Source organism: Plectrocnemia conspersa, unplaced genomic scaffold (genome assembly GCF_051122295.1).
Source record: "Plectrocnemia conspersa isolate PC_06_02 unplaced genomic scaffold, ASM5112229v1 ptg000004l, whole genome shotgun sequence".
In the NCBI taxonomy this organism is placed as follows: Eukaryota; Metazoa; Arthropoda; class Insecta; order Trichoptera; family Polycentropodidae; genus Plectrocnemia; species Plectrocnemia conspersa.
In genome coordinates, this window is record NW_028277168.1 from 10,650,916 (window position 1) to 10,663,607 (window position 12,692).

General features: G+C 27.9%; 1 protein-coding gene across 1 annotated transcript in view; it reads left to right on the forward strand.

The window, feature by feature from the left end:
* LOC148235865 (lachesin-like) overlaps positions 1 to 12,692 on the forward strand; it is a 318,708-nt gene that overhangs the window by 279,378 nt on the left and 26,638 nt on the right. The window contains exons 6-7 of the mRNA XM_088184853.1: positions 11,089 to 11,217; positions 11,994 to 12,132. Of these exons, the coding sequence (XP_088040979.1) occupies positions 11,089 to 11,217; positions 11,994 to 12,132 (268 nt within the window). The remainder of the gene's footprint in view (positions 1 to 11,088; positions 11,218 to 11,993; positions 12,133 to 12,692) is intronic.

The window sequence follows — 12,692 nt, forward strand, 5'->3', positions numbered from 1 at the left end:
GTTCGTTACAAAGAGATTTCGTTGTATTATTTTTTAAAATTGGTTTGTAACTTTACTAAATATTAATAAAACAAAAAATATCAAAATGTTTTCAACATAAAAAATATTATTGAAACGTAACATTTTGTATCATTTAAAAGTAGGTTTACAGTTTAATAAATAATAATAATAAATAGCATCGGCTACACATTCACTCAAAAATATTACTGATATGAAAAAATATTTTGTTACACCTTACTAACGCAACAACACAATCGATCATATATAGTTGGTGCAATGCGAGTGATTATAAGTCATTGATTGTGTTTTAGCGTATTTTAGGTGTTTGTGTGCCAGTTTTAACGCTGCATAACACAATTTTATCATAAATTTAAATTTTTGTATTAAAAAAATTTTTGTGACACCATAAGTTACTTTATAATTTAAAAAAAATATTTCTATGTTTTATGTGTAAATATAAAAGTCAGTTTTTAATTACATTTACTAATTAGAAAGAAACAATAAACTAAAAATATCAAGCACCTAATCTGTTTCTTTAGACCAAAAGTGCGCTTTAAAAATATTAATAATTTTGAAACTTTTGTCTTTTTTGATTAAAAAATATTTTGATTTACATATTTTTTAAAGTAAATGTTTTTCTGCGCAGCATTATATATTTTAATAATTAATGAGTGTTAAAAGTTTTCACTATATTTAAAATTAATAATAAACTAAAGATACTTAAAATCTATAATAAATTATTAATATTTAAAATCCATAATAAAATAGAAAATATTTTTAATGTTGAAAAAAATATTTTGAATAAATCTTGAAATTTTATTCTGAAACATTATAATTTAAAAAATATTAAAATTAGTGTTATACATTTTTGTGTAGTTAACTTCCAAAGGCGTCAGTAAGAGGGATTTTTGCAATACTGTGCGCTTAGTAGTATTTTGAAACTTTGCCCCTTTTTATTGAAAATATTTTTTAAAGCAAAGTTTTAAAAATTCTCTAAAAACTAAAACTTTAAATTGCCAACGTTCGCCAAAATTTAGGTACATATTTTTTCTGTATAGAGAAGCTAATACATATTCACATTATTTATATTATATTTTAAATCTATAAACTAAAAAAATATTTTAAAAAACATTTTTTTTAGTATTTTATGATTTTTATACATATTTTAATATATGTTATACAATTTAAATCGTTAAAATCAATTTCGTTCGTTAAAATCAATTTAGTTCGTTCTCAAGCGCGGGACTTCCCAAATTTGCTTACATCTGACAGCTGTCACATCTGGTAAGCGCTCGCTATGCCGCTGCACCCGCTGCGAATTATGTTGTAATCGCGGCACTTTCCTTATAAAGTGACAATTGAAGATGATGCAAGTGATGCAGCATTTGAAATTATAGACAAAACTATAAATTGTGGGTGTGCCAGTAAGTGTTTGGTTATAAATGAATAATATAATACGGTTATTCTAACAAAATTACTATTGACTTTCCAGGATCTAATAATTAAAGACAAACAGCGGTGATTTGGCAATTAAAGGTATACATACCGAAGTTAATTAAACATATTACAATGCTAGTAATAATAAAAAATATATGACATATTGTGACAATTTTGTAGAAAATGAAGAGATGCCAATCTACGTGTTTAATCCTCTACAGTACATCCATCAATTTTGTTCTTCGGTTGTCGTTTAAATTTAATTTATGGATTATATTAGTAGTAATAATGTGTTCAATGTTTACTCTTGATAAGAGTCTTATTGTTTCTTAATTATTTTTCAGAAGCAATGATGGAACAATTTGATGACCTATATGGCTACAACGTAGAATTGGTATATATATAAACAAAGAGTTAATCTTCTCATGTTGAAGTCACTGTCAGCAAGTATTATCTTTTTATAAAGAACACACTACATAAGTTTGATGTAACTGAATATCTTAAATTTTGCTATTCAGAAAGAGGAATGATGGCACAGAACAAAAATTGTACATATTTTGCCACATCGGAATTAAAAATAACCCACTCTTAGATATTTTGGCTATCGATTATTCCAGGTATGCAATCACATATTTATAATCATTGTAAAATGTCGTTTATTAGATAACATCCAAGAAACTACACATTTATAAGCTGTCCGACAGCGCCGATTTGATCGACATTAACTTTCAATCCTCACATACTAAGGATATATTACACGTTCATGTTTAAAACATAACTGGTTAATTTAAAATTCTTAAAATCTAACGTATATATGTATAAAATCGGAAAGCAATGATAATGTTTATGTAATATTATTATAAAAACTCACTTTTCGGCCTCGGAGCCCGGCGACGGGATTTCAAAATTTGAAGATTTCATTACAAAGATTGTTTTATGATTGTTTATCTGATTTAATCAATGTATTCTTCTTATCCTAAACAAATTATGTATATATTTAATTTTCATAGGTATAACACACCTAGTAAATTTGCAATCCGATTATTTATAAAAGCAAAAACTCACTTTTAGGCCTCGGAGCCCGTCGCCGGGAATTCAAAATTTGAAAATTTCATTAAGAAGATTATTTTATGATTGTTTATCTAGTTTAATCAATGTATTCTTCTAATCCTCAACACATTATGTATATATTTCATTTTTATTCAGTCAAATGACGAATTAATGAAAATTATTGTCGCGTAGCAAAATTTTATTATTAAATAATAATTATTTAAAAGTGTTGTCACGGTACTATCTATTTGAATTTGAATGCTTATTTTTCATTGGTCGACGCTATTTGAATATTTAAATGCTTATTTTTGATTGGTCGAAACAACAGAACGCATTATCGGCGGCTCGAAAATCAATCGGAACAAATTCAATTTTAATTTTTATTATTATTTATTATTATAATTAAATATATTTCCTTTGTTTACGTGTATTGTTACACACCGTTCATACAAAGCGTTACGATTTATAGAGTATAGAATTGAACGGAGAATGTTTCATTGAAAGTTATGCGCGTCCGGAAGCGACGACGGCGGCTTAGAACAATTATATATAAGATAATTCGCGGAACAATAATAATATTAATAAGTGATATATATGATTTGTATTAGATTTATTTTATTCATTCCATCGCCAAATTTCTGGTTTTATCCTTAATACATATTTAATATAAAATACTGAGTTGCTTTGAAGTTATTTGTATGATCTGACTAATACAAACTAAGCAAAACTATGTGATTTTATACTTTATTCTCAAAAATTACCATTTGTTTATTTTTAAATATATAATATATAGACCCATTTTTTTTTAAATTCATTATATGAATATTTTCACTGAAATATATGTTTTTTTAATTTTTTAAATCGTCAAAACCCGACTAACTCTTAAAACAGTATTTTTTTATTTGATGTATCGCTGCATTATCTACAGTCCAATTGTGCCATTTTTTGTTTTGTAAAATTTATATTTTTATTTTGTTACTTATAAGGGCCGTGACTATAACAGTTGATAGCATACAAATAAAATATGAAAAAAAAAAACATATTTTGTAATTGCTGAAATTCTATAAATTACTAATTATTTTAATTATTAATGTTCAGGTTTAAATTTTCTCAGTGACTAATATAAATCTTATTTTTTTTTATTTATTTGTTTGTATGGTTGTCTCTCTCCTCCATAACACAGTAAATTGGGATCGTGCTGTTTGGGTGCGTGTAGTTGGGGGACTAGAAAATACTCATTAGAGGTCAAGCGCTCAGATACTTATAAATCAGGCGCGTGTGGTGAGATAACTTCCATTTGGCTTGCTCACACATAAAGTAACGGGTAGCCAAATAGCACGACCTCAATTTACCGTGTTATTGAGGAATCTACTGTACTTATATTATTTATAACAGCCAGAGCCATAAAACCCGATAGCCGACAAACAAAATAGGGAAAACAATTTGTAATTGCCGAAATATTTGGCCAATGTGGACTCAACAGCTGGTATTGTTTTATTAATTTCTTTTTAATCAATGCAAACAAAATAATTTATTATAATAACATTTTATTCAGTATACAAGTGTGTCTTCTTGGTAACTGGTATTGAAAATATTTTTTGTTCTGATTTCCAGTTTGAAACTCGTACTACTAATTACTTTTTATTTAAAATAAATAGTCTGGATAATGTGTATAGATTTATTATTTGTGATAAACCTGTATTTTTAATTTTAACTGTGTTTTTCGTATATTTTTAACTATTCGAATATGATTAAATATTTTATTTTTACTATTCGATATTTGAATATTGAAAACTAGTTATCAATAACTTGATTTAATAAATGCTTAGCAATTTATTTACATTGTTGTTTTAGGTAAAATTTCTATATATTAAAAAATAATAATTGCTACTGGTTTTGTGGGTAAAAACGTAAAAGCTACTAACATTTTTATTAATCTCACTAATAATTTGGCGAATAGGTACCACAATTTCCTTATATTTTTCATATTATTTTTGCTGGTCAACGTGCTAAACATTTCACTAATGTAGTTAATGTAATCATTTTAATGCGTGACAAAACGCATTGATTGTTGAACAAAAAATATGCGTCTTATGTTGATCATTGTTATGGTTGTTGTTATCATTGACAAACATTATATAAAGTAATAAAAACTCGATCAAAAATCAATAACAAACATAATCTAAAAATTGTTGATATTTTTATTATACCTCACTTACGCCACTTTATATTTAATTAAATTTTAAATATAACCAGTTAATTTGTATTTATTTTTAAATTACTTTACCATTAAATGTCTGTTCTTTCGCTTGACAAAAATACCAATTTAGAAAACGCACTTCGGCTCGAAAATTCGCTCGAAATATAATCAAAACTTTTTTCACAATCACAATTTTTCTCGTCGGTTTTCAAAAATTTAACACCCCGTCCCTTTGGGTATATGCGCATTTTACAGCTTTCGTAAAGTAATTAACGCCGCTTTTATTGCTTTATGATCGTCCTGGATAAAAAAAAAGCGAACGATAGGCGTGCACTGTCAAAAAACCCCTGCTATCCAAACAAACTCTCCCCTTTTTTGCCTAACCCGCATCGTCTATAAATAAAGTCAAAGTCATCCAATAGTCTGCCGATTGGCGGAAAAGTTTCCTTCTTTCAATACATAAAAAACACACGCCGGAAAGATATCTTATCTTGCAAGCTTCTTTTTTGCCTTCCCCTTGCAACTGTTCCTTTCATTTTTATCCCCTCTCGTCTCGGGCTCTTGACGAAGTTCACCTTTGAAAGGCAAACTTTTATCAATTGATCAAAGCGAGACATTATAAAATGAAAAAAGTTACGCCTTTCAGCGGGCAAATAAATTTTCAGCGATTTATTTATTTTTTCTCTCTCTCCCTCTCTCCGCGTAAATACGGCCTAATAAATCTCTTTTTCGACAGTTTACACTTTGGACTTCTTCGAATGCGGTGATTCTTAGCGAAAATTTAATTTGCTACTTTTGTAGCTGCAGTGCAATTTCCATCGTGGAATGGAAATTCTTTCACTTTTTTGCCTACATTAACTTTTAAATATGTACCTATTGGAATTTCTCGCTTTTACAACTTCCACTATATGCTTTAAATAAAAGTTGTGCTAAAGATATATTATTAGCAGCTTTTAGCTAATTGTAAAATAAAACAATAAAAGACGTGCGTTTTTCATTGAAAATTTTGTAATTCATATATATTAAAATTAGGCATAGAATTAAGCTTCATATTAAAGTTTACTTCATATCAGTTTATTCTATATTTTTATATATTTTATATTTAATTAATTATGGTAAAGTACAGGTTAATCAAAATGACTTGAATACAAAAAGACAGTCGAATTAAAAATATATTAAATAACACTATTTAATGTCCGTTCTAATTAATAAAACAAGAGTAAACAGATACCGTTATAAGAATCCAATTTATGCTTATACTCCTGTGGGAGAGCACATAAGCCCACAAATAAAATATTCATGTCCTTATTAATAAAAGGATGTTGGTATTTGTCCATTTTGCGGCGACAAAGGGTAAATTGAACCACGTGTTTAATTAACAAATTCAATATAAAACTTTAATGTATTGTAAAATTTTCCTCCTTTAACAAGATTATTTATATCTTTAAGAAAGTGAAACTGTAAATCTCCAAAATAATTAAAGATCGCTATATGGCAATAATATCAAATAAGGAAAAGCAAAAACATCGTGATTTTATCTATGCAGTTCATGAATAATACAAGGCCCTGCCTGTGTCCCAGCAATTCAATATTTCAACATAAAATTTTATGCTCTGAATAAACACTAAAATAAATTTAGTCATTTTGAAATTTTCCATGGTCGTCACAATAGTTTTTTATGGCTTTTTTAATATGGAACGTTGCGAGCTTAGCTCAGTGTAGAAAAAAATCGGTTCGTGTTAGACATTCGCTAAAACCGGGATCAATATATTTTGAGCCATAAACGATTTATGACTTATGGGTCACGGTGTATAAATTTACTGTTATGCGCCATCGAGCCAGCGACAACGATTGTTATCATGATTTATTATTTCAATGAAACGTTCGTTTATACTCACGTAAATGAAATAGGGTGAATGAGTAAAAAAATAATATGTTTCGCCGATTCAGGCATTTATAGGATTAATAAATATAGAGAGCATATATTATTATATACAATACTAGCTCTTGTCACATGATTTTGTTTAAAAGGCTCAATTTTATGGCTTTTCACAATTGTATTCATAAAGTCTTCAACACAAATAATATTATTTGATATAAATAAAGGCTCTGAAAAGATAATGATAATTCTTATTTAATTTATTGCAAATGATATAATTAATGACTTAACGAATCTAAAACAAATATGTATTCATAGCTTTTATTAAGACATATAAAGTTTTCCGAGTGTCTCATATGTATTCTGGCGGAATATAATAACAGAAATAAAAAGTCCATAATCCATTCGCAGATTTCATTCAGTCGTAATGGGTTCGGCAGTCTGGAAAAATGGTCTTCGTGCTTTTTCCACCCTCTACATATCGAAATGGATAAAAGTTTGACTTCTTTTCTCTTACACTAGATCAATAACATTTTTACGACGGAATTAAAACAGCGGAAAAGGGATTACTTCGTTCTCGAAACATGCTGTTGTTTGTTTACGGTTTAATAAAATATTATTATTGTTGATTAAGGGTATACAAACTCGTTGGAATTTATTGTTATTATAATAACATCATAGTGTATTTATTTTTCACTCGAGTAATAAACATAAAATGATAAACCATGCAAATAAATACTCGCAATTATTGTATTATACAAAAACCCAAACAAATCAAATAATTTAATGTTAAATATATTTATATTTATATGAATATTTATTACGATATTAAATATAACCAAAATAAAATATTTTTTTTTACGTATTATTATTAAGAACCACAAATAATAAATAAAATTTATTTAAATTGACTATATATATACAAATATTGCAACAGTCAAAAGAAATATGAAAAAAACTGCTATTAAGGAAATCGCTGTTATCATACATTATTTTTAATATCTTCCATGTCCTGAAATTGTCTCGTTATGAAACAAATTTTAACTTGATTAAGCCATGTAAAATGGTATTTCAAATAATATTGTTTCACAATACCAGAATCTCCAAATTTTATATTATATAATAATACTGTTACATACATATTTTTCCAATCATTGCAATCAAATCTGAATTTCAAAAAAGTTTAAATCAATCTAATATTATTATACCGATAGCTTACTGCGCATAAACCGACAGCTGTTTAATCTTTAAATTAATGATAAAACTGTGAACTTTATACTACTTAATTTTTTTACCTTGTATTTGCACTTACTTAAAAGTAAATGCAAAAAATCTATTTATATTCAACTTAATTTTTAGCAATTTTAATAATCATTGTTTTATGAACTCAAATTTTTTGTTGCCTTGCCTGCGTATAAATAATTTAATCATCTCTAAAGATTGAGTTATAGTCTTGATTTTGAATTTTCCTGTCGTAGTTGAACCAGGATTTACGTGACGTTATCGGTCTTCTCCGTCTGTCATATGATGATCAGATCCATAATTAAAAAAAATATATAATAATAATAAATTTCGATGATCAGCACTTAGTGTGAGTTCAGATGGACTATTTTGCATCCCATGACAGGATTATCAAGTAGAAGTTCTTGATTATGTGTTGATGAAAGCGAAATTTGAATGGAAATGTAGTTATATGAATCTTCAATTATACATTTGGTATGATTGGTTGTTTTAATCTTACTGTTTTACTACTGAAACATTTTTGTGTTGCATCTCAGAAAGACAGACACTCGGCAACATAGCAATTTGTCATTATAATAAGGAATCCACAATGAATTATTTTTGCTAATCTCTGATTTTTTGCCTGACAAATGTAAGATGCACAATGGCATTTGTGGCCTTAGCCGTTTAAAAAGATTAATATAATAGCATTGGATTATGCCGCTTTTAACGCGTAAGATGCGCTTAATTTTAATTTCTCGTCTTTGCACCACCCGCTTTTCGACAATGAACTAGCAATGGACTCATACAATATTATATTATAAAATATTTTATTGTATTCATATGAATACAATAAAATAATGTTTAATAATAATATCGTTTTCCAGAACTATTTTTATGCGTCTAACATAATTTGGAAATATTTAATTAGTTTTAAAGCTAATCAAATCAAATAATTTAAAGATGCAATATCACGGCAAATGTTGTGAATCTTTTAATTCAGTCTAAAACTCATTGGTTTTTTTTACATGACTTAATTTGTAATGTTCCGACTTATATTTATTTATTTTTAAAAAATCTACTCTAAAAATCTCACCAAATACAAAAAACAGCTTTTTGATAATTGCCCAAAAGTTGAAATATTGTACTTGATCTTGAGAAAGCCGTGGTTTTCTCTTTGAATTGTCGAAGATCTGACTCCACCAGCTAATAAACATCATCTTTGCTAGTTTTGAGTTGTCTTTCAGTTTCTGTGTTACAATGGTGAAACCATTGTAATAGCGTAATTTAGTTTACATATTTAATATAACGAAATTTCTAATTTAACTTAAATTAACATTGTTTTCTTTTTTTAAAACAGTATTATTACAAACAGAGATTTTCAATAGTATCAATGAATTTGTATTTTAACCGAAATTGACTTTGATTTATTTGAAGAAATGTAAATATTTAATACACCATTTGGTGTATTAAAAAAAATGGTTTTAATACACATAATGGTGTATTAAAACCATTTTAAAAACGTATATGGTTATATACTTATTAATTTCTATATAAGCATTTAAATTTTGGTTTACTGCTGTATTAATTTTGTTTATACATGATATTTTGAGGAGATGGGCCTTACAGTAAACTATTTTTAGGAATAGAAATTTTACAATTTTTTTTTGATTTCAAAAGAATTTTTTTTGGAATTAAAAATCTTTTAATTATTTTTAAATATTAAATATAATTTTATCTTTTTTATAATCTATATTTCTAATAAAGTGTAAGATAAACACCTTAACGATTAAGTAAACTTTGAATTTTATATAAAAAAATTAGGTCGGTAATGTAAATTGTATTAAATATATTAAATAGAATATGTACTCTTTATAGAACTAAGAAAGTTTATAAATAAAATCTTATTTTTTTATTTAACAAAGTATCAATAAACTTATCTTACTTTATTGATACCTGGTTAAAGAAAAAACGAACTTAATAAGTTTTAATTACATAAACATTTCTGCAAGTAATTTTTAAATTAAATTATATATATTTTTACCCAAATTATAGCTTTAGTTTTCAAATGCAAAACGCATTAGTTACAATAACTTAAAATCATTATCATTTATTACAAATTAAACCATCATGACTTGACATGCGTTTAAACCTTTATACAAAATATATCACACACATATAATATACATTAGCTCAAACATGCACTCTTATATTATACATAAATATATACACACATTAAAAACACCTATTTTCATTATTAATACAATTTTTTAATGAAAAAATAAATAAAACATAACGACACATAGCATCCAATATAAATTGTTTCAGCTCCTCTTAGCTATCGTTGAGAACATCGTTATGTCAGGCGTTATGTAAGGGGAACGTTTTTGAGCGCTTGCATCCTGACTGCATAAGTTGAGAATAGAGGACGCAATTGTGACACTACTGTGAAAAATCACACATCATCAACTTTAAAAATCGATAAATTGTATCTCTACGTTTTTATAAAAATGGTACAAGTGTACAAATACAAACACGATCTGTACTATTTATTGTAGATATACTTATACACTATCTAGACAGTGTACAGTACAATGAGTACTAAGCCTCGCTAAAATTTTAGACGATGGAGCGATATTCGAGAATATCCAGTATCATACAGATCGCAAATAATTTTTTAAAGTGATACGCGCTCCGCATAAAAAAGTCTAGCATCCTTGACACTATCGCTAGCATTCGAAAAGCGCATAATAAATCTTTATCGTCGAACGTCAATATCAAGTCCTTGACAGAAGTATTTCTGGTTAAAATCCTTCCACCGGGCAAGAAAAATGTGACACATGGCAATGCTGAAGGGTAGCTGGTTATCGATTGATAACATTCACAACGTTTAAAGTATTTTTGTAAAAATAAAAGTAAATCCACAATGGTGCGAATACTAATATATATTTAAGCTCTTAATTAATATATGAGTTAACATGTACATACATGTCATTAATAAAAAGAAGAATGAAAAAATGTAATAAATATGGCATACAAAATTTATAGGTAGGATCCTGGACGTCAGTTTATTATTTTTTTTATTGGTTTTATTATTTTTATTTTATTTTGCCCGTTCAAAATAGTTAGTACGAGGAGCAGACAATAGCGCCGATTCGACCAAGTACTTGCTAATAAAACACCATTCCACCATATATGGTATATGTACACACCCACACACATACTTAAGTTTAGGCAGCATTTCTCTTCAGTGAATTGAGTTGTTCCAATAAAAAGTATTTTTCTTTTTTATCCCCCATAGTGGACACGTACAACGGCAGCCTCCTGCACTTCTGGCGGCTTGATAGAAGACAAATGGGCGCGTTTCTTTGTATCGCGTCGAACGACGTGCCCCCCGCTGTTAGCAAGAGGATTACCCTTAATGTCAATTGTAAGTGAACACTTTCGCTAATTGCTTTAATTAAAACACTTTTTTCCCCTATCCCTGCGTCTTTTTGTTCCTTCCTATTTCTCTCCCCGCTCGCACTCTTTAGCGCTCGTCTTGTTTTCAGAGAAGACACTTTCTTTTTATCTGCTGCTGCTTTTGTATTCTTTTTAATTGGTTTTCATTACGTAATTGGTTTCCGAGCGTGATTTTAAAACGATCGCCACCTAATGCCTTATATACTTTCTTTTAGTATTATTGAACTTTTTATTCCTATAATACGAAATTACAATATAAAGTTAAAAGAATTTAAATGAAAATAATCCACTAGTTAAATTATATGTTTTCCTATCTAATATGCAATATACATATATATATTTACTAAATTAAAATATGACTAAGATACTATCAAGATACGGTTAAACATTTGTTAAAGTTTTACAGTCATGCTTTATTATTCCTTTTGTATACTTTAATAATGTAACACTAGACACTTATTATACACTGAGCCCCATTCTATCTCTTAGTCGTTTTCATTGTCCACAAAACTCTAGTGTTTATCTGATTTAATGCCAAAAGCGAATACGTTATCAGACGGCGACTAGTTCGTTAACTAAATATTCACAAAAGGCAAATTTTACCTACACCAGTCAACAAATCCCCGAATATGAATTCGAGAATAAATTAATTAACACCACAGCGTTGCGCCCGGGTGCGATTATTTCCCATAGAAAATTCATAGAAAACGGACCGCGATGAATAATTTATGCATTCATTTGCAGTTGCTCCTACGGTGAAGGTGCCCAATCAGCTCTTGGGGGCTCCTCTGGATACTGATGTGCAGTTGGAGTGCTACGTGGAAGCCTTCCCCAACACAATAAACTATTGGGTGAAGAATCGAGGGGAGATGCTGCTTGACGGGTAAGAACTACTAGATTTTTTTAATAACATTAAGCCTCATAAAAAAAAGTCTTAAAAATATACTTCTCAGTTAAACCAGTTTTTTTTAATAACATATATTAGTTATATTTCCAATTGATTACTAAAGCTTAGACAAATGTAATAATATATAAAAAATCATTAAAAAAATCCTTTTATAATAGGATAAACCAAAGTGTACAGCATATTTTTGCTAGATTAATCTTTCATTATCTAGTGATAGATCTTTTTTTCTTAATGATCTATAAACGCTCTTATGTACCGCTGCTCTATTTACTGTTTTATTAATAAAACAATTATAAACCTCATTTAGCTGTACACATAAATTATTATTTATACAAGTATATTAAACCGCAAACCACAATTGCTATAAATATTTAACGTAAACCTGTTATTATTAATATTCAATATGTTCAGATGAGAAATGCATTTGGACATGTAAAATATTGTATTTATAGCCCCGTCGTAACGCATTGGGTTTACGCCTGTCAGGTTACGACGGAAGATTTAATAAAATAATAAATAATTATATGCAATAATTA